The sequence below is a fragment of the Scardinius erythrophthalmus genome, assembly GCF_964197995.2.
Source record: "Scardinius erythrophthalmus genome assembly, chromosome: 10".
Taxonomy (NCBI): domain Eukaryota; kingdom Metazoa; phylum Chordata; class Actinopteri; order Cypriniformes; family Leuciscidae; genus Scardinius; species Scardinius erythrophthalmus.
In genome coordinates, this window is record NC_138230.1 from 14,691,527 (window position 1) to 14,713,420 (window position 21,894).

Genomic DNA, 21,894 nt, shown 5'->3' on the forward strand with positions numbered 1-21,894 from the left:
GCCTCTGTGTATGTGGCTTGGCGGAAAAGGAGGGCAGCCAGAGAGAGAGGGCAGAGACAGTTTGCTGGCAGTGCATATCTGTCTTTGAGTTCATTCGGTTCAAGCGTCGTGCTCGGTGTCTGCCACCAGGGGGCCGGACTGAACAAACTGCGCACTCTTTTATGGTGCTGAAGCAGAGATGCTAAGCCTTAATTTCAGTGTTAATTAGGCAGTTCAAATGAGTTTAATATGTTAAACCTTGTTTCTGTTTGCCACAGGTAATCCAGAGACGTCACTCGATTCGGAGAAGAAACCGTCACTGTGAGGTCGATTCATTTACTTTTTCTTTCGGCGAATCTGACAAAGGTACGTAGGACGGTAATGAAGTGTCCTCATCCAAGATCAATTGTTATTATTAAGAATGTTCAAAAGTTTGGGGTCGGTAAGATTTAATCATGTTTGTCTCTTATACTCACCAAAGCTGCATTTATTTGATCAAAAATACAGTAAAAAATGTATTTTAATATATTTTAAAATGTTATTTCTGATGGAAAAGCTGGATTTTCTTCAGCGTCACATGATCCTTCAGATTCTAATATGCTGATTTGGTGCTCATGAAACATTTATTATTATCAGTATTGAAAACAGTTATGCTGCTTAATATTTTTGTGGAAACTGCAATACATTTTCTTCCAGTATTCTTCGATAAAAAGAAAGTTTAAAAGAACAGCAATTTTTTTGTAATTTTATAAATGTCTTTACTGTCACTTTTGCTAAATTTAATTCGTTATATATTTATTTTATATATTATATATATATATATCAGTATCAGTATATCATAAGGTGTGGTGAATTATACTTTTTTAATAAAAATAATGAAATAAATGTGTCATAAATCTGTGGTCTTAATTATTTCTGTATATCTACTTGAGAATGTACTATGAAATCCTAGTCTATGACATGCAATTTGTGGGAAAATCTTTGCTGAGTTTCTTTAAAGAACCTTTAAGCGACGCTGCATTCAAACGAACCCAGAGCGGGAGTTTCGCCCTCACTTTTGAGTTCATCCGAATACTTTGAATTTGAACTAGTGTACGTCTGTGTCCCTGAGACCCTTAACCTGTGATGTCTTAAAGGTCACAGGTGAGGTCCTTGGGAACACAGCTGTATATGATGACATCACTGCAAACACATGATTTGACTGACACGTAACTTCATAGATGAAGTGACCTTCAGATCTTTCCTCTGAACACGTCTTGCGGCGTGACTGACGTTACCACAAGCACGCCGTTAGCACGACTGTTTGACTGTGATTTTAAACTCGCTTTGCTACTTCCACTCCACGTTACCTGAAACGGCTCCACAGATTTCCAGACAGCAGTGACATCAGCTTCAGACCACTTTGACGCAGCTGTCGGGGGCGGTACCGATTGGCTGACTTTGTGCCCTGACCACTCGGAGCGACCAATCCAAATCCAGCCTAGGTTCACGACCCCTATACATTTCTCCTCAGGCTTCGATGTGGATCTGTTCCATGAAACCATTTTACGGGCTAGCCTGCCATCTTGTGCTCATTATTGCCAAACGCTTTGGTGATGGATGTTGCCCCGGAGCAGCTCGTACGAGACATGGTGTTTCTCTGCAGTGAGGATAATTGTATTTTACAGCTACGAGACAGAGTGAACATAAAGAGAGTGTATATGCGTTGTTTTTTTCCAATTAGATATAGTTTGATACTATGTAGGCACTTAATATGTTACACACGGAGCACAGTTCAGATGCGATTTGGTTGTTGTTGTATAAATTCATTTAGACATTGGTTCTGCATTGTGCAACCTGAAAATAAACCATTAAATCTGATGTGAAATGTTGTGCAGTGGCCTGAAAATCAAAGCAAACCTGTATATATAAACCGTATTATATAATCTGCGTCACATTTTCTCCCAACCATATGTTCATGTCTTTTGTTCTCTCAGTGCCTCAAACCATGAAACCAAACGGTTCTGATTAAGTTATACGCAAAGCACAGGCTCTCTCCATAAAGTCCCCTGGATCTGAGTAGGCAAAGAGAAACAGTCCCACTCCTTTCTGCTGGTGTTTTGAGACATCAGATACGGAACATCAGCTTTCACCATCTGGTATGCAGTGGATTCGTTTGACAGTCACACCAGAAATCTGTTTCACAACGATTGAAATCAGCAGGTGGTCTCTTAATGTTATGTTTCAGACAAACACACGCAGGGTACCAAATAACCTTTTTTTCCTACAGCAGAAGACCCTCACCATCATCAAGCATGAACTGGTGTGTGTATTTGCCTATATTTTGAGGAAAACAATTTGTTCCTTAACAAATGTCTTGTTTTAAGATACGAGGCAGAGAAAATATACAATTTCACATTGTGTTTGGAAGGATGGGAAGATAAAATGCAGAAGAAATCATTAGAAGTGAGATGAGGGCCATCAGTGCCTACAAACCATGTTCTTCTTTCCCATGCAGGGCCTGAAGGAGGTTTCCCAGCTTTTGATAATGGGGAATCTCACCATGCGTAATGGGGAACTTCAGCACCCATCAGAGACTATTTTCACATATTGACAATCATTTTCGTGGAGAGTCGTTCTCAGGAAACACAAATTCAGTCGCAATATTTGATAGAATATCAGCCCCATTCATCACCATACATTTTAATGGATATTGAGGTGGTGTACAAATCAATAAATACAATCAAAATGAAATGTTGTCTTTTATTGCCGTGGTTTTTTTTCTTCTAAAATGCTTTATGCATTTAATTAGTCTCTCTTGAACCCTATTTGATCTATTTTGCCAGATTTGATCATCACATTTAAGGCAGTGACATAAAAAAAAAAAAAAAAAACGCTGACAGCATAATTCAAATGGAGGTAAATGTATTCTTTATTAATATTCCATTCATTTATTCTTATATTGGCCTTTCTTTACAAAAAAAGACATATAATTCAAGTTTTTATCACGTAAACTTAAAAGCTCAAGTGTATTTTCCAAGTATGTGGTAAGTATTGTGTATGATATTGTGTACGATTTCAATACTTCCTGGCACTTTTCAGTTTTTTTTTAAGTTTATGTGGCTTATTGGATATTAGTTTATGGATATTTTTATTGAACACACTCTAAATTCAGCGCATACTCAAAGTGAAATATATATATATATATATACACACACTATAACTAAGTATAATATTAAGTTCACTTAAAGAAAACCTATAAGTATACTTGCAGTAAAGCTATTATTAAACTAGCCTATATTTGACTTAAATTATTCTTTAAAGTGTGCTTTCATAAACAAAAACGAAGTATATAACTTAATTAACAGTCTACCTTAAGTTAACTTTTTCTTTTTTATTGCAACTGCTTATAGCTAACTTTACTTAATAAAATGAACTTTGTAAGGGAAGCTCTTCCTAAAGCTGACTTGCTACATAAACCTGAACATGAAGATAAGATAGTATGAAAGACATGGAGGGGAGTACACCTTAAAAATCCATAGTATTTGAAAAAAGAATTTAGGCTGTATATATAGCAATCACAATTAAGCAGAATAGGCTATTTACAATTATCTCAATCAAATACAAGTATTGGGCAAATATAAGCCAAGTATTCTTGAGTAGGCTAGGTCTATCATTTTTATAATATGTCTATGCTGAGTCTGACTTGTGACTGTGCCTTCATACTAGCCTACATTTCGTTTTTTATTCTTTAATTTTATTATTATTTATCTTGTTGTAATAAGCCAGGCCTATGTGTGCACTAGTCTGAGCTTCATTACCAAGAAACAATTCTTTTTCGGTTTCAGTTTAAAGGAGATTGACAGTATACTCTCTTATATTTTTAGTTTAAAGAAGTATAGGCCTACTAGCACACTTAGTAAGCTATATATAACTCTAAAAAAATGCTGGGTTGATTCAACCCAATTTTAAACCCAACGGTTGAGTTTGTCTATGTAAACAACCCAGCATTTTTACAGTAGCTTATATACTGTGTGCATGTGTGTATCTGTGTACACACACACACACACACACACACACACACACACACACACACACACACATAAATTAGTTTATGCTTTTAGAGAATGTCTTATTGAGGTAAATCTGTTTATAGGCAATTTATTTACCATAAAAGATAGTGATTAAACAATTTATTTACTAGGCTACTATATATTTAGCCTACTATTTACGTATATTATTTCTATGATTATTATGATTATTTTACCTCTTGTAATGTTTCAACTGTTTTGCTCTTTTCTCTTTCAACCAAATCCCTCTCCCTGAAATCCCGCCCCCAAGATATGCCAACAAACCGGATGTTCGCAAAGCGAAACGCGACTAATGATTGAAAAGAATATGGCGTTTCTCATTGGCTAAAAAGGGCGGCAACTCTTTTTGTGTGTGTGTGTGTGTGTGTGTGTGTGTGTGTGTGTGTGTGTGTGTGTGTGTGTGTGTGTGTGTGTGTGTGTGTGTGTGTGTGTCAGTGTGTGTGTGTGTGTGTGTTTGTTTAGAGAGAGACAGAAATCTCAAGCTATTTTGCTGTATCTGTCAGACAATATGTGCATTTTACGTGTTATTCAACAAATGTCTTTAAAAAATAAATAAAGATAGGCCTTTAAAAAAACACTTTTGCACGTTACTTGTCAGCAACTCATAACTGGAATTATTGTATCCTTGTGTTCTTTAGCTACACAGTAATATAGCTTAAATGATTTGGATCTGTCACATTACATTCACAGTTTCACACGAAAACAACTTGTTTATTTGTTTATTTAATTTAACTCATTCATTCATTCTTCGCGCTTGCGCACTCCAGTGCAGAGGGCGGCGCTGTGCCATGAACCGTCGGCGCCGAGCGAGAGACGAGGAAGAACAGGCATTGCCTTTCAAATAATCACAGTCGCCCGCCCACTGTCCGATGCTGTTTGCATCGAAAATATTGTCGAATGCATGAAAAAGATCATCTCTGCTGTTGTGAAAGCGCTTTACGAGTAAGGTGCGTTGTGTTTCGAATATTTGCCGATTTTTAATATCGAACGAATGAAAGCCGTCTCTTTTTCCATTGAAAAGTTGTCTTAGTCGGGTTAGCAGGCAGCTAACAAAAATCGCCAGTGCCTCACATTTTACCTGGAACTACAAAAGCTCGCGGGCTTCACTGTACATGATGGCAGCCAGTCTACAGCATCCGCTCTTTTATGCGTGTCATACTGCATGAAATCGTGTGTATTTCGAAATTATTCTCACAAATTTTGCGTTATTTCTCCATATATTTTTAAAAGCAAGTAGAATGTTATCGTCAATATTTTTTTGTAATATGTAAGATCTCGCGGTATAAAACGCTGCATTTTTTCCTGCTGTAATAAAGATGTCCATTTTCATCCATTAAGCATGCATGAAGTACGCTAGCAACGCGCTTGAACTTCTGTAGCGTGTTCTGTTGTAAATACTGTGATGGGTTTTTTCTATTGTCTTGTGTCTTCAAACAGCGCTACAAAAGATTCGGTCAGTTTTAAATAAACTGCTCCCAAAATTATAAATGAATCACCAATGCACCTCATACCCCTTCCATTCTTATAAAATATTTTTCAGTGAGTGCATTTCTATATTTAAATACTTGTGTATATTTAATATTAATGTAGACATTTTTGCTCTTTGATTCTCAGCTAAAGTACTCCATTTAATTTGGTTGAGAAACTTAATTTACTTCCGTGTTTTACTAGGAATAGTGTTTTTTTTTTACTATAATATAATAGTATTAACATATTTATATTTTTTAATGAATAATGAATTCAGTGAAGTTGTACAATGACTCCCCAAACACTGCAGCCATGTCCAAATCATCTTATTTATATTAAAATATTGTAAATAAGTATAGTTTTGTGGCCTGTAAAGTCTAATAATGTTTAAATGTTTTCAAATGTGCTTTTTTTCCCTTTCATTCATTTAATTTTCATCTGGCTAGGTCTGCAGTAAATTATTTATCTTCTAAAATAAAGTTTGAGATAAAGTTTGTGCATGAAACTTTAGATTTCTCCCCCATGAACGTAAAAACATCTTTAATTTGTGTTGTCATACGTTTGCACAAAAATATATTTTTTAAATGGTAAATTCTGGATTTGGAGGGAAAACAATGTGAGGTTATTGAAAGTTCTCTGTTCAAGCATTTAATTCAATTCAAATGTTTCGCATCTTCATGTAAACCTTTTTTCCCTTCTCTCTTGTTGTTTTCAGAATCTCAGCACCAAATAGACAAGTGTGGCACTGATACGCCTGAAGTTGGGAGCGAGAAGCAACGCTGTGATGGAGGTTGAGAATAAAGAAGGATCTGAGAGCCCTCTGCCCAACGGCAGCACCCATCCACCCAAACGTGGAAGAGGCAGACCACGAGGGTCGCTCAATAAGAAGTTCACTGCCGAGAAAGCGCCGACACACAATGCCAGGCCATCGAAAAAGGTGGACTTCTTTTCTCCCGACATAGTCTTAAAGAACAAGGTGAAGAAACGTGGTCGACCAAAGAAGATAAAAATGCCCGGTAGGCCGAGAAAGATCCCTCTCACGCCTGAGGAGGAATCAGAGAGACTTAACAGGTTGAGTTTACAACGCAAGCGGAAACTGTCAAAGCCCCTCGGGAGACCCCGCATTCATCCCATCGCAGAAGGCCCCAAAGAAAAAAGGGGAAGAGGAAGACCTCGCAAATCTGACGAACTGGCTAAGCAAAGTAGTGGCGAAATCAGCCTTGACGCTAATGGCTCTCCACGAAAGAGAGGGAGGCCGATGGGCGCGATGAAGAGGAAGAGGGGTCGGCCTGCAGGTTCTGCCAAGATTCCCTCAGACGGGACCCCAAAAAGGAGAGGCCGCCCCCCAGGCTCGGCCAACAAGGTGAAGAAGATTCAGCGGGCCGACGGAACTCCTCGAAAGAGAGGCCGACCCCCAGGCTCTGGCACCAAACCGAAGATCATTCGACGGAACGCAGACGGCACTCCTCGAAAGAGGGGCCGGCCTCCAGGTTCTGGAAAGAAAGTCAAGATTGTCGAAAAGAAAGTCGGAGATGTCCCCCGCAAGAGAGGCCGACCACCTGGGTCAGGCAAAATCAAGGCTCGCACCTCAGAAGGTGGAGACGCAGAAGGGGCGAACGCCGACGGCGCCGCTCCACGCCGTAAGAGAGGTCGTCCAAGCAAAGTCAGACTGGCGGTCGTGCTCGAAAAACTCCCCTCGGCGTCACCGGAGGACGAAGAAGAGGAGACCGACGCGCCCTCTCCCAAACAGTCCCGCACCTCTGACGACTCGTCGCAAAATCAGAACGATGAAGAAGAGACCAGGGCGAGCGAGAACGACGCAGACCCGGAAGACGAAGAGGAAGACGACGCCATCGACTGTTCAAAAGTGAACAACACTAGTGAGAACGAGATGGTGGGCAAATTCAAAAAAAAGAAATGAAAAGATAGTGGGGGGGGGCTTCATTGAAAATTGGTGGGTATATTTTTCGAAGGGTTTTAATAGGCTATGTCAATAATGTTTTTGCAATTCTTTTTTTTTTTTTTTTAATCTGATAAGTGTGCTTTTGATGTTGCCTGCCATGCCAGACTGTATTGTTTTCCTCTTTCTTTTTAAGCTCATTATTAACCGAAATGTTTGCTCACAATGTGATGGAGCACAATTGATTTATTTTATTATTATTATTATTATTATTATTATTATTTTGCATGGGGGAAAAAATGCTAAATTTTTAAGCATGCAAAATTGAAGGACAAGTATGTAGCCTGTTAACATCAAGGGATCCTAAAAGATGATGCACAATTAACGGTTCCATTGAAAACGTTACCATGCTAAGCACACCTTATTTGTTACCAATGGTTTGTGCCAACAATTTCAAAGCAACTACCAAACCAGACTGTTTCAGATGTACTGTCTTCATACCTGTACGGTAGTCCGTGTGCACAGGCTCTTAAACTCAAGGCTTTTTAATTCAAATCGCCCAGGTGGTTTTAATTTGATGTAGTAGCGGCTGTGGAAAAATCTGCGGCTTTTTGTTGACGGTTAAGTGCGTCTTTGCCGTAGTTTTATTTCTTTTATCATCGTTCATACTTCAACTCTGTAAAGCCAACCCCGCCGAGTTCAGTGTTTTATAGTGAAACAGTCTCATTTTCTACTTTTTATCATCGAGTTGCCTGATAGTTTGGTCATTTATAGGTGTCGAGTGCTTAGTTTACCGCACCCCCTCATTTTTGCTCAAATAATGTGATTGCTTCTTTAAGACATGCCTTTGTTTTTCAAAATGTGAATACATTCATATTCAGCTTTGACAAGTCTTCATGGGTCCTGATTTAAAATGTATGGCTTTTTATATACATCTCTTGTATTTTTGAACTTTTTCTCATTTAACCAGTTTTTTTTCTTCCTCTTGATTTGCTTAGTTTGTGTAAAACCGTATAGATTTCTCTTGTTATAAACTGTAGATCTTGTCTTGATTAATTTTCATGTATTATTTAGTTTTAACCTGTATGTACCAGTAGATGCTGAAACCAGATTGTTTTAGCAGAAATCATGCATCTAGAAGTGTTTTCATGTTGATAAAACCTGTTACGGTTTCCGACATGATGGTTCAATAGACGTTATGTGCATTTCATGTACACGCTTTCTAATTAGGTTTCTCATCTGTGCTGTAGTACGAAACATTTCTGTATCGCCGCTTTGTGTGAATCATTTCACTATGTGATTTGAATGAGCATTGTTATCGATTAATAACCAATTAAACCATACCATATTCACCAAGCCTTGTCGTGACATTCATTTATGTACGTTGTGCACGTGAGCTGATCCGACGCTCGACTCGGAAGTGAGTTTCCGTCAAGTTTCCCAAATAAAAACTACAGACGGGGAGGAGCGAGTAACAGCATCAGCACTTTATTAGAATCAGCACATGGTGGGCAAGCAGACATGCTTTAAAATGAACCACTAGTTAGCAGCTTAGCTCCAAATGATCAGGGACAGGGTGTTATTTTATGCAGCTCTGCAGCACATATTTACAAATGAATAATTTGCATAAAACACAATGTATTCAGGAGGTTTTTTTTGAAGAGAATGACATTCACTGCCCTGCATTAGGTTTGCAATTTGGGTTAATGCTTAATGTAGGGGATGTTATTCACACAGATGGTACACATCAATAAGAGCAAATATTCTTAGATTTAGGTGCTGGACAATATGTCCTTAATACCAAAAAAACAAAAAGTCCTCTCAAACTTACAATCATTATAACGAAGGTGGTTAAAGTGCCCATGTATATTTAACACAAACACATGCAGAGGTACATCCCTGAACATTGTCGTCTCCAGTGCTGATTACGTATCCGCTTCCCACACTGAATCCCAAATATTTACAAAGACATTAAATCACATTATCAGTTATCTTCCAAGTTTGCATATCAGTAGTTGTTCATTCAACCTAAAACATCACGGTGCCAGTAAAGTCAGGAGAAGTTTAACACTCGTTTTACCCATTTTTTCTTTTATCGGTCACGTTTTGTTAAGACGTGGACCGCACTGTCACACGAAAATTCAAATATAGAAATATTAATAAATAAAAAATAGAACATAGTAAAAATCTCAAACCAAATTTCAGTCACATTATTTTATATTGTGGTCACAGCTAAAATCTTAACTCTCCATATATAGTGAGATTGATTGATGATATTCCATTGATATTACGTTTTTTGTTCCTCCAGACTCCACTGATCTGGCTGACATGAACAGTGCATCAAAGAGCAAAAGTGTCGATTTATGATCAGATATTCCCCTCAAGTCGACTCCTACAACTTGCCTCACTTTTTAAATGTGAAAATTAATTAGAAAATTGCATCATCCAAGAAATGTTTAACATTATGATGTGGAAGGAAATCTTGCCTATCTTTAAGACATTTAATACACGTGGTAACTGCTCTATTTAAAGTCATTCAGGTTTTTACAGGAAACCAGGTATGTTAGGAAATGAAAACAAGTTGCTGTTGGGAATTTATATGGAGGAGGGCTAAAACAATAAAAAACCCAGGCTAATACATTTTTTACTTCCTGTAACTTCTCATTGCAGTTGCATTTTGTTAATACCGTAATGATAGGACCACAACGGTTGTTTCTGGGTAAACTAGTACACTTTTGTTTTGTTTTTTTGTGCATAAATGCATGACTTGATCCTAAACTCAAATTGATCTTTGTGTTTCGTTCTCCCTCTTTAGTTAGTCATGGGTTCATTTGGACAACGCTAGAAACCTATATTATTGCATCACCCATTGTTTTTGCCTTGAAAAGGACCAACGCATTCTCCAATCCAAAACCGTACGTAGATAGTCCTAACCGAAGGAGTTTTTGAGTAAGCTCGGGCACTGTTGCAAAGCACTCAAGAGAGGTACAAAGAAATGCAGTGACAGACAAAGGGAGGGAGAGGCACTGCGTCAATGACTGCACACGCACGCACGCACACACTCATACACACGGTGGATTCAATGAAAGGCATTGGTGGGGAGAAAAGGGGGGGTGGAGTTCACACAAAGCCAGAGTCTCCTGTCCTTGTGTGTCCCACGAGAGGCTCAGTAGTAGAAGTACACTGGAAAAAGACAAGAAAAGAGAAATAAATCATTGAAATTGATTAGTCCAGGCTGATTCAGGAAGAAATTAGGCTTTTAAATTTGATGCATAAATCTAGGGCTTATTTATAAAACAGAATTGATCGTGATAAGTCCACGCCAACGTGCAGATTTGTTTAAACGGTTTGACGTGGTCGAAGTGCTGCAAGTATTTGGAAATCTAAGCAAACTTGCCGCTTCTGAAGTAAAGCATTCGGACGTTGACATCTGCTCATTTATATGCAAATGACATTAATTAGGGGGCGTTTACAAGGCGGAAATCTGAAACCATTCAGATGTGCACAATTTCAAGATCATATGCGATTTATAGATTTCACATCTGGAAGAGTTTTTTCTCTCTGACTCACACATTCACATTTGAGAGATGATCTTAGATCAAACGTAGGATGGTTTCGAGGCTACATTTTAAAAGTAAGTGATCTTAATAAGATCAGTATTTCAGTATTTGCTTGAAGCAGCTGCAACACAAGATTTGTCCTTCTTACTAATGCTATTACATGTATGACTTAATGCGCCCATTAATAATTCTTAATCCCAGATCAAAATGCAAGATGGCAAAACATCTTATGCTGGGAATAAAAGAAAAGAAAGATTCAAATTTTTACTGTAAATCAGCCAACACTGGTGTTTGTGGAATTGCATTATAGTTTCTACTCACTGAAAAGGATGCCCACCAAGATGACCCCAATAATTCCCATCATGATCATCATCTGTGAAATAAAAAGAAAAAAATAGGGAAATACATTTAAACTCTAAATATGAAAAGCTAACGAATCAATTCTGTTTGAGTAATAAGATTGCATTTCATTAATAAATACAATACAATTTTGTATCTCTTTTTGTAGAGGGATATAGACATTAGAAGTTTACACTGCTTGTTACAGTGTAATTATACATTAATATAAGTTTCATTAACTATGTGTACTTACTGTAGGGGTAGGGTCAGGATCAGGGATTGGTTTAGGGTTAGTTGCATGTAATTATGCATAATTTACTGTTATTCCTATAATAAGTACATGTAACGTGCAACAAGGACACTAAAATAAATTGTTACCCATTAGAATTCAAAAATGAAGATGATAATTTATTTAAGATAAAATGTTTTAAATCAAACAATTAACTGTTCGGCTACAACATAGATACCTTTAGATACATACACGTGTGTGTGTGTGTGTGTGTGTGTGTGTGTGTGTGTGTGTGTGTGTGTGTGTGTGTGTGTGTGTGTGTGTGTGTGTGTGTTTTCAAACCTTCATGTTCGATGTGATTAATCGATTTGACAGCACTGGTATATTTATTTTTATTTATTTAAAATGTATCTAATGTATCTAAATATATAATATACATACATTTTTATTTATTTAAAATGTATGTATATTATATATTTACAAACTTTTGCGATGCGATTAGATGCGATTAATTGCAATTAATCGATTTGACAGCACTAAAATAAAGAAATAATATTAATAATATTAATATCAAATCAAGGAAATAATATTAAATTTAATTGTAATATACATTTAGTTTCTTTAAAATATTTCTTTTGTTTTTAAGACATTCATTAGAATATTAATTTGAGTACTTTAGATAAAAAAAAAACATGTCCCTATATCAGCGCTGTACAAGTTATTAGATTATAAATATTTGTATTTATCCAGCAGTTTACATTACAAGTGACAGAGAAGAGTAATGTTTTGTCTTTGAAATGTGTAATGTAATGTCTTTGAAAAAAAATTGTACGATACTAAAACATTTGTAAAGAATCTTTCCATTTTCCCTTTTCCTAGTTACATTTTTCTATTTCTTCCTTTGGGAAGAGTATGACATGCTATACTCTGTTTTAAACGGCATTTAGCTATTTTTTAAAATGATTTTGCATGCAGCTTTTCTGACCTCATATTCACATGGAACATTTATACTTTTCACTTTTCATTTGTCACACCGCAGGACAATTTAAAATGCTATTTAATAAATACATAAATAAAACATGAAGACCTATATGAATGCAGATTTGCTTTAAGAATCAACATTTCTCCTTCACAAGGATGTGCTCCACTAAAAACACAGAGAAAAGCTACAAAAAGAAAGGCTTCAGTGAGAGTAAAGAAATGCACAAAGGAAAGAGAATAATAAAGCAATCTGGTTTGGAAAGGCGGGACAGGATGAGTGAGATTAAAAGTGGGACGTTTCGGATCTGCGGATACGGAATGAGAAAGGGATATGGAAAAGGGAACGAGAGAGGAGGAGCGAAAGGGAATTATTAGAGCAGGTTACATCACAAATCACATCTGGGTTTTAATCCAGAAAGGCTGTAATCCAGATTGGGACTAGAAGCCCCCTCCCCCACCCCGCTCAGAGATGCGATTGGACGGGCAGCTGTTCGGCCATCTGGGGCGGGAGGTGGGGGGTTGGTGGAAGGGAGCAATGAATTTATTCTATCTGGAGGGGTGGAGAATGAGGGGGAGCTTATAAATCTATGCCGAGGGAATGGATTGACAGATAGCTGGATGGAGAGATAAAAAAGTAATATGTAAAGTGAGGCTGTCAGCGGACCAATGCAGGCTTGTACAAGATGTCACATATCAGAAGTGTGACATCTCTATTTAAAACAAGGCAAAGGAATTTAGGAAATTCAATTATAATATGAATTTTCTATTTATAATCAAAAAATATTTAAATATTTAGATCCAAGTCATGCTCTAAAAAGGCTCTTTCTATTAATAGATGATTCATGGAATTATACGGCTAAATTATTTAAGATGACAGTAATTTTCTGATCGTCTCAGGAGTGGCTGGACTCATTGTGCTACTGCAGTATCTAAGCTTGCGTCACAACTGCAACTCGCCTAATATATCTCGAACGCTGGCCAGCGCTGTGACTTATGGGCCGGGCTGCATTCAGGTTATATCGAAAATGAGAACGCTCCTGCTTTAGTGTTGAGTCAGCAGAGCCATCTTTACTGCTGGCAATATAGAAACACCAAAGCAAAGGAGGCACTGTTTATTTTTTTAGTTTATATCAATACCAGTTATGGATGCTAAACTATAACTCCATAAGTTAATCCATAGGTTAGTTTAATATAATCATTTCGATTTTTTTTTATCTTATTTAGTATTACAAGTGAACAAAAAAATGAATTTCAATGAATTTCTGTGTAGATACTATTTTAATATTATTGATGTACTATTATAGTTTTTATTAATATTTCGATTTTGTTAGTCTCATTTTAATTTTAGTTCACGTTTTAGTAATTTTGTAGTGTGTTCATGTCATTTTTATAATAAAAAAAAATTTGAATTAGTTTTTGCTTTAGTTTTAGTTATTTTAGTACATCAAGTTAAACTAAATGGAAATAAGAACTGTTGACTAGACAACTTGCTGAAAAAATTTTTATTTTATTTTTTATTCATTTTTTATGGTTTTAGTTTTAGTTTAAGTTAACTACAATAACCCTGATCTTCCGTAAACCTCTTATGTTTGCCGCACTGAAGTGAATGTGACAGCTTACATAACGGTTTACAAATACATTTTGCTTATGTTTCATGAATGAGGTCAGATCTGTATTTAGTGATTTAATTCTAACAGTGAATGTATATAGGTATCTTAAAATGATTTAAATAAAATGGGACTTGAGGTCAAGGACTCCAGATGTAAATAAACAGACCCAAGCATCTAAATTTCCCAGTGCGCACCTTCATATTCTTCCACCAGTACTTGTTTTTCAGTTTAGCGGCACTGCTCTCAAACTGTGATGCTCCGGCCTGCAGCGCATCCGCCCGGTCGTCCAGTTCTGAGAGCTTCTGATCTCTTTCCAGAACCTTGTCCACATTCACACGCATGATGTCAACCACCTGAACACATTTACAGAAGACAGACACAGACATCAGTAGTTTGACATCAGAGATTCAATGTGAAACTGAAAGTCACTCTGAATGGAAATTTCTTAATGTCTTCAGACACTAAACACTGAAAGCAGTCTAGGATGAATATTGTATGAGAGTCTGGCTAGTACCTCAACATTTTACTTCATGAAATGTTTATGGTTCCAAGAAAGTCCTACTAATAGTCCATCTAGCTTTGATAGCTTTGACTCTCTGACTCCCTCACTGCTACAATCCACAGTTTTACTAATACATAATGTCACGTCCATGTCCAAAATTGATGCCCACTGTGAAGAATATCTCTATCTTTGTCTCAGTTTTATTTTTTATAACAATTTCTGTTTTTTTTTTTATTTCTAAATGTTACTCTTTTTTTGAAAATTCACCTCATCCTATTCGTTCAGTATCTTATTTGAGGTCACATTGACAGGGTTTACCTCATCCACTTGGGCCTGTGTCTGTTGGAGACGACGGTTGCTGGAGAGATTGGGAGGTCCGGCAGGTGCGCCCCCCTCACCCTCTGGGGCTCCAGGGTTTGCAGCAGCATCCGGGGCAGACCTGATGGAAGAGGAGAAAGGGGTTGAGACGGCATATGTTTTAGCCTTTCTCTGCACCACTGGCTCTGCAAAGGGCTCATTCAGAGACTTGTAAAATGTTCAGTCATTTTAAACAAATATTAGGCTAGCCTACATCCTGTCAGTTTTAGACTATGTCATGTCATTAATTTGAAGAATTTCATTTGAATTGGGCCTCAATTCAGTAGGCCATGATGCGATAAAGCTCATCGATAAAAGCCTGATAGATGTGACATTGGAAAGACATTGTCAATGAAATTTACAATAAAAAAGCTTTTTTATAAATGATATAGGCCTACAAGTTTTATTTAGGTTTATTTGAGTTTTATTGAATTATACTGTATCACATTTAGCATTAAAAAAAGCTTTATAAGTGCAAGTGAGCAAATTAAAAGAGTTTTATTTGAAAAAAACGTCGAACGTTTCATTGAAGCGAAGCTAGTCAGAATATGCTAAATAAACACACGTACAGTATTCGTGTTCACGTCTGTAAATACAGACACAGAAGTTGCTCGAGCACTTTGGTTGGATTAGCATTGGATGTATATCGATAAATACATACCACAATAATCAACTTTAGTGTTTTGTTTAAAACGCATTTGAAGATTATGTAGGCCTATGTGAATGAGATAGGCCTTAACTGTCTTATACGGGCGTTAAAAGTCGATATAGGTTGCGCGAGACGATCATCTAGCATCATCGAACAGCCAAAATCGCACAGTTTAATGCAGATAAGTTTTATGTATGTCTGCTGTACGACCCTGATTTTCTCGATGCAGTTTCCCCTAAATTCCGATAGATGGAGCAGAGCACTAAAGTCTAGGCAAATTATGATGTATCAGCTCTAAAATCTGAGAGATTTTGCGGTTTTTAACGAACTGTCTAGAAAATAACCTTAGACGCTGAATTACTTTTGCTAAATGTAATAAAGAGAACACAATAAAATAAAAAAATATAAAAAGACGTTTTAATACCCCTCCTATATATAGCCTATTACATCTCAGGTATAAAACATCACTTAAAAACAAAAATTCAATAAATACTGAGTTTTTGTTTTTAAGTGTATTTGTTTAAATACAGTAGAAATACAGTACACTCACATTTTGTTGGCAGGTGCTTAATAAAACAGATCGTCGTCACCGAGATGCGGAGAGAGAGAGAGACAGAGAGAGAGAGAGGATTAGTAGTCAAAAGCCAAACTTCCTATATTGACGATAAAAACACACATAAGGAAGAAAAAAACCCTTGTATCCCTCGTAATAAACTCTATATCAGTGCTGTATATAATATTCCCATGAGGATGGAATCATGAAGCGATGTCTAGACCGCGTCATCACAAAAAGTGCTGCATTACCGAAAGAGCCTCAGGCGACCAAAGCCTCGAAACACAAATCCAATCTTCTGTATGAAGAGCTTCCTTGAGTTTTTCACACTGGATGCGACTATATATCCTCCAGAGAGCACGTAGGCTATAGAAAAAACATACGCAGAAGTGACGACTTGATTAATATGACAGGATTTAACTTTTGTTAGGCTGTTAGAAATAGCAGTAGGCCTAAACCAAGAGACATAAGCATGATAAACGCTTCTCTAGAACAGATTAAAACGACCAGGACGAATAAAAACAATAGTCCTCTCGTGTCCGCATGAAAGTGTGTATGTATGCCTGAGTGAGAGAGAAGGGGAGGGGATGAGAGAGAGAGAGAGAGAGAGAGAGAGAGAGAGAGAGAGAGAGAGAGAGAGCACAGAAAGTGATCGTGATCTTTCTCTCTTCTCTCTCTCTCTCTCTCTCTCTCTCTCTCTCTCTCTGTAACGTTAACGGGACAGCACTGCGGTGGTTGAGCACAGTGTAGCTACACTTCCAACCCCCCTCACACTGGCCTGGGATTTTAACTGTAAGAAAGGGAGGAGAGGCACAGGAAAATGGGTGTATGTTTTAGAACAGACCACCTTCATCTTGCAAGTGCATCAACCATGATCCGCACATCTGATCACAGTTCACTGACAACTTGTGCAATGCTTGATTCATTTATGGATGTGATTAATGCAAGCTTCCAAATCCTTCTGAGGTGAGATACCTCAAAAATCATTACGCTAAAAGCTCTTCAGGTAGATATATACTATAGGTTAGCATTAGTGTTGGCAGCATAAGCGGCAAACGGAAGCAGTGCAGCCAATAACAAAGCTCAGCAAAGTGCTAGAGACAGTCCGGTCGCTGTGGAAACAGCATCACTGAAATGACTGCTGAGCTCACAGTACCAATCAATGAGAGAAATATTCAGCCCTGTGCCCAAACTATGGCCAAAGAGCCGACCACTAATGGCAAAACCGTGACTCAGACAATCAACAAATATAATGAGATTCTGTAGGACAAAAAGGAAATGCTGTTTTCACCCAGAAGTGGATGAATCATGAGAAATGATTAGAGTTTTGGTGAAGGTCTAATTTTTGGATTCAGGATTATGTGATACACATACTGCATGGTGACTAATGTACTGAAGAAAGCATCTTTTTTTTTTTTTTTTTTTTGGGAAGTTGATGTCCATAAACATCAGGATTTGTTCAGAAATGTTTGCAACATTGATAATGCTCATCATGAAATGTTTCTTGAGGAGCAAATCAGCATTCTAAACCGTCGTGTAAAACTGAAGACAGAAGTTATGATTTATCATCACAGGATTAAAGGGATAGTTCACCCAAAAATGAAAATTCTGTCATCATTTACTCTCCCTCAAGTTGTTCCAAACCTCTATGACTTTCTTTCTTCTGCTGAACACAAAAGAAGATCTTTTGAAGAAAGTCGGTAACCAAATGACTGATGGACCCCATTGACTTCCATAGTAGGAAAAAAAAAATACTATGGATGTCAATGGGGTCCAGCAACTGTTTAATGTCCAACCTTCTTTAAAATATTTTCTTTTGTGTGTAGCAGAAGAAAGGAAATCATACAGGTTTGGAACAACTTGAGGGAGAGTAAATGATGACAGAATTTTCATTTTTGGGTGAACTATCCCTTTAAATTACAATTTTAAAGTGCAATTTCACAATAATACTGTTATTACTGTATTTTTGATCAAATAAAAGCAGCCTTGGAGGACATAAGAGAATTCCTGGTGACCAGAAACCAACATGTATCGTTCAAAATGTTGGTTTCTTAATGTGTGTTTGAATAATAATGCATGTAAAATAATTATATTACACAGCAGTAACATCAGCACTTGCTGTCTTGGCTTAAAAATGACAAATTTACTGAAAAATATTCTTCCCATTATACAATGATTTAATTAATAATAATACTTCATGCAAACAAGAATGAACGAGCAACGTTTGCATTAAAATAATTTATTTTCAGCTTGTCCACTTCAGAATCTGTACACAGTTTTTCATTTTCTTCTTTGAGACCATCTTTACAAGTCTCATTGTTCTAGATATCAGATATCTAGACCGAGAACAATTTCATTTTTTTAATAAATAGTAGTCTATATTGCACAAAAAAACACATTCCTAAACCATCCGGACAGTTTAGAAGCCCTTTCCTAACGTTGCCTCACACATTTTGATTTGCTCCTGTTCTTCGGGTAATAAAATCCCCCTCTTCCACATACCATTCATTGCACACTGATAATCATTTTTTACATTAACCACTTAATTTAACATCATATTACAAACTGAGAGTTTGGACCATGTGAGCCCATGTTCTTAGATTGCAATAAAAGGCATAATATCACTTTGTTCAGTATGGACTCACTTACATTCATGTTAACAAACGGTCCGTTGCTGCATGAGATGGCGTTACTGTAGGCCATGGCTGAGTTATAACAGTAGAAGCTCTATTGATTCAATGGTTTACATCTACAAGAACATATCTATTACATGTTGCTGCTATTGAGATTTAAGAGTTTTAAGCAGACAGACATTATTATCATTATGAAGGTTGTGAAGCAGATATGTGTCAGTAAACGCCTCCTCAAGAGTCAAGTGTAAATGCAAAAGACTTTCAAAACCTGCCGTTATTCTACATTCAAAATTCTCTCATGCCCCTTTATACACAAACATGTTAGTTAAGCCTTTCCTTTACAGTTGGTTTCACCAGAAATTCTCAGTAAAGCACTGAACATTTGAGAAATATAGAAAGAAAAAGCATACTGACTCATAGTTAGCCTATTTATGAAGTGATTTGTTGGGGATCACGTAATGGAAGTCTGGAATTGTTTGGCTTTATTCAAATAAGTCATTAAACAACCAAGCAAACAAATAAATAAATAAGTAGATAAATAGCTTTGCATTAGTTCAGCGTGGAGAGAGGAATAATGCAAAATGCATCGCCCTCAGCAGCACTTTACACGTTCAGTCATCACTTAAGAATAAGTGCATAATGACTCATTGACTTTTGTGACCTAACTAACCAATTTGTTTCAACCGATTATTTACTTTTTTCTTTTTTTAGCCAGATGCACTTGAATGACCTTTGTAATCTGTTTTTGTAACCCTGGCTCTCATTGAGTGAATCTAATGAGATTCATTCAATTTGACTAATGCTAATGTAACTGAATGGCTAAAGGCATTCACTGAGGCTAAGCGATCAAAGGCATGTTACAATGCTAAAGATTTAACCTAGCAAAACAATCAAACAACAAAGCCAGTGATTAGTCATCTGGCCTTCACCCACAGCACAAAAACCACAGATAAAATCTGTAAATGAAAACAGAAACCCACACACTTCAATGTTCAGTGCGAAATTCTGCTCTCACGATCGTCTCCATTTAGAGCTGCAAGAAGTTGACGGCAGACCTGTTTAAATATCACTTATCATATCGCTGGCATTACTGGTAGCTGATGCAGAAACTGTTAAGTGCTTGTGCAGAGATTAATAACTTGCTCTTATTATTTGAGCATTCAAGGTTAAAAACCCTACCGTTGTGGATGATTGAAAAAAATATTTTCGATTTTTTTTTTTGTTGTTGTTGTCAAAAGTGCCTTGTGATTAAAGGAGAACTCCGGTCAATTTTAACATTGAGCTCATTTTTTTGTAAATTTGGAGTGCTGTCAATACAGAGCACAACGACAAAAATCGGTGTTGCCTACACCGAGTTATTCTATTTTTAAAATTTGCACCCTGTTGACTTCAATGGGGCAAGTTTTAAACCCGCTTTTACCCTCTTAACATCCTTGATGTGTCATTTCAAGTGCACAGCTAATGTGACTGATTCCTTCAGAGTGATCACGGTGAATCTGACTGCAGTAGATGTGAAAGATATTAATAAAAATGATGTTATTTCAGCCAGCGCACATACCTGTATTTACATCCTGTTTTCGGTCAAAGTCCATAGTAATCGATTGTCGAGTTCACACGCATAGGTTTAGTCATAGATATCATATAAAGGCTAGATGTCTTAAGGCGGAGTCACTTCCGGCATCACCGGCGGCCATCTTACCACAGGGCTCTGTGAATTAAGGTGAGTGAGCAGCACGCACACAAATCCTCTTATCTTGGTGAAATCTTAACGGATTTACAAACGGTTTGGTTTCTTACAAACGTCATTACCGTGGCTTTAATTCTTTCATATGGAAGTCCATTTGTATAATTATTCATATGTATGCAGTTTCATAGCTACATCTCTGACGTTTATAACAAACCAAACCGTTTGAAAATCGGTAGAAAATTGAGCAAGTTATGGTTATTTAAATGTACATGCACCATGTTACGAGTGAGCGAGCACCCTGTGGTAAGATGGCCGCCGTGTGCGGACGTCGACCTCCATTGGCCAGCAGCGCGGACGAGACATCTAGCCTTTATATGATATCTATGGGTTTAGTTACCTATGATCACACGCGTGAACTCGATAATCGATTACTATGGACTTTGACCGAAAACAGGATGTAAATACAGGTATGAGCGCTGGCTGAAATAACATCATTTTTATTCATATCTTTCACATCTACTGCAGTCAGATTCACCCATGATCACTCTGAAGGAATCACTCACATTAGCTGTGCACTTGTAATGACACATCAAGGATGTTAAGAGACTAAAAGCAGGTTTAAAACTTGCCCCATTGAAGTCAACAGGGTGCAAATTTTAAAAAGAGGATAACATGGTGTAGGCAACACCGATTTTTGTAGTTGTTCTCAGTATTGACAGCACTCCAAATTTACAAAAAAATGAGCTCAATGTTAAAATTGACCGGAGTTCTCCTTTAATGCTGGGGTGAGTAATTCCTATGCAATCTTTTAGTAATGTTAATTTAGTAAAATTCATATACAGTTTTGAGTACATTTTAAATATCACTTTTACAATGATTCACTTTTATAATTTTTTCCCCTCTATTCAAAATGTTTCAAACAAAACGTGTTTTTTTTTGTTTACCTAACAGCCAGTTCCTTAATGACATCCTTCTTCATGACATGACCATTTTTAACAAGGTTATAAAAATATAACCAATAGATTTTTTGTGTGGTATTAAATTGTTTTCTCATTTTAAAACATTCAATCATGTTGGAATTGCCATAATAAATCAAAAGTTCCACTGTGCCTAAGTATAACCAGAGCATATTTCTTAAAGAACGTATTGAAAAACTTTCTTAAATGACAAGTTACTGATAATTAATTATGGTACTACACAGCAGGAATAATCTGCACACAAAAAAAAAATGTTACTAAAAAGATGTCATCAAGAAAGAGTGATATGTATTTGGCCAGAATTTTTATATGGTTCTACATACTGAAATTGCACATCGGATGCTTTTTTTGGGGGCCATTAATTGTGTATTCCAATAGAGGGCACTAGTGAAACCACACAA

At 37.0% G+C, this 21,894-nt stretch overlaps 2 protein-coding genes across 7 annotated transcripts; one reads left to right on the forward strand and one right to left on the reverse strand.

Moving 5' to 3' along the window:
- Positions 1–4,847: 4,847 nt before the first annotated feature.
- On the forward strand, positions 4,848–8,770 carry LOC308696995 (uncharacterized protein). Of its 5 annotated transcripts, none has more exons than XM_081376014.1 (2): positions 4,848–4,996; positions 6,232–8,770. In XM_081376014.1, exon 2 carries the CDS (start codon positions 6,301–6,303, stop codon positions 7,435–7,437), a length of 1,137 nt encoding a protein of 378 aa, XP_081232140.1. In that variant the 5' UTR covers positions 4,848–4,996; positions 6,232–6,300; the 3' UTR covers positions 7,438–8,770. The 5 variants fall into 5 exon arrangements, with proteins under 5 accessions (XP_081232140.1, XP_081232141.1, XP_081232143.1 ...); XM_081376015.1 differs by having other exon boundaries at positions 4,867–4,991; positions 6,232–8,769; XM_081376017.1 differs by having other exon boundaries at positions 4,875–5,219; positions 6,232–8,761.
- A 119-nt stretch (positions 8,771–8,889) lies between these two features.
- Positions 8,890–16,757, reverse strand: vamp1a (vesicle associated membrane protein 1a). 2 transcript variants are annotated; one of them, XM_081376904.1, is made up of 6 exons: positions 16,448–16,676; positions 16,194–16,209; positions 14,956–15,076; positions 14,330–14,488; positions 11,298–11,349; positions 8,890–10,599 (listed from the first exon to the last, which is right to left on the reverse strand). In XM_081376904.1, coding segments are annotated over exons 2-6 (351 nt in total). In that variant the 5' UTR covers positions 16,196–16,209; positions 16,448–16,676; the 3' UTR covers positions 8,890–10,582. The 2 variants fall into 2 exon arrangements, with proteins under 2 accessions (XP_081233030.1, XP_081233029.1); XM_081376903.1 differs by lacking the exon at positions 16,194–16,209 and having other exon boundaries at positions 16,431–16,757.
- Positions 16,758–21,894: the final 5,137 nt, after the last annotated feature.

Excerpts from the sequence above, each read along its gene's own strand:
- LOC308696995 (XM_081376014.1), top strand. The coding sequence starts at position 6,301 with ATGGAGGTTGAGAATAAAGAAGGATCTGAGAGCCCTCTGCCCAACGGC.
- vamp1a (XM_081376903.1), bottom strand. Across the intron at positions 14,489-14,955 it reads CACAGGCCCAAGTGGATGAG|GTGGTTGACATCATGCGTGT; the intron begins GTAAACCCTGTC and ends AAATGTGTTCAG. Across the intron at positions 11,350-14,329 it reads ACTGGTGGAAGAATATGAAG|ATGATGATCATGATGGGAAT; the intron begins GTGCGCACTGGG and ends TTTATTTCACAG.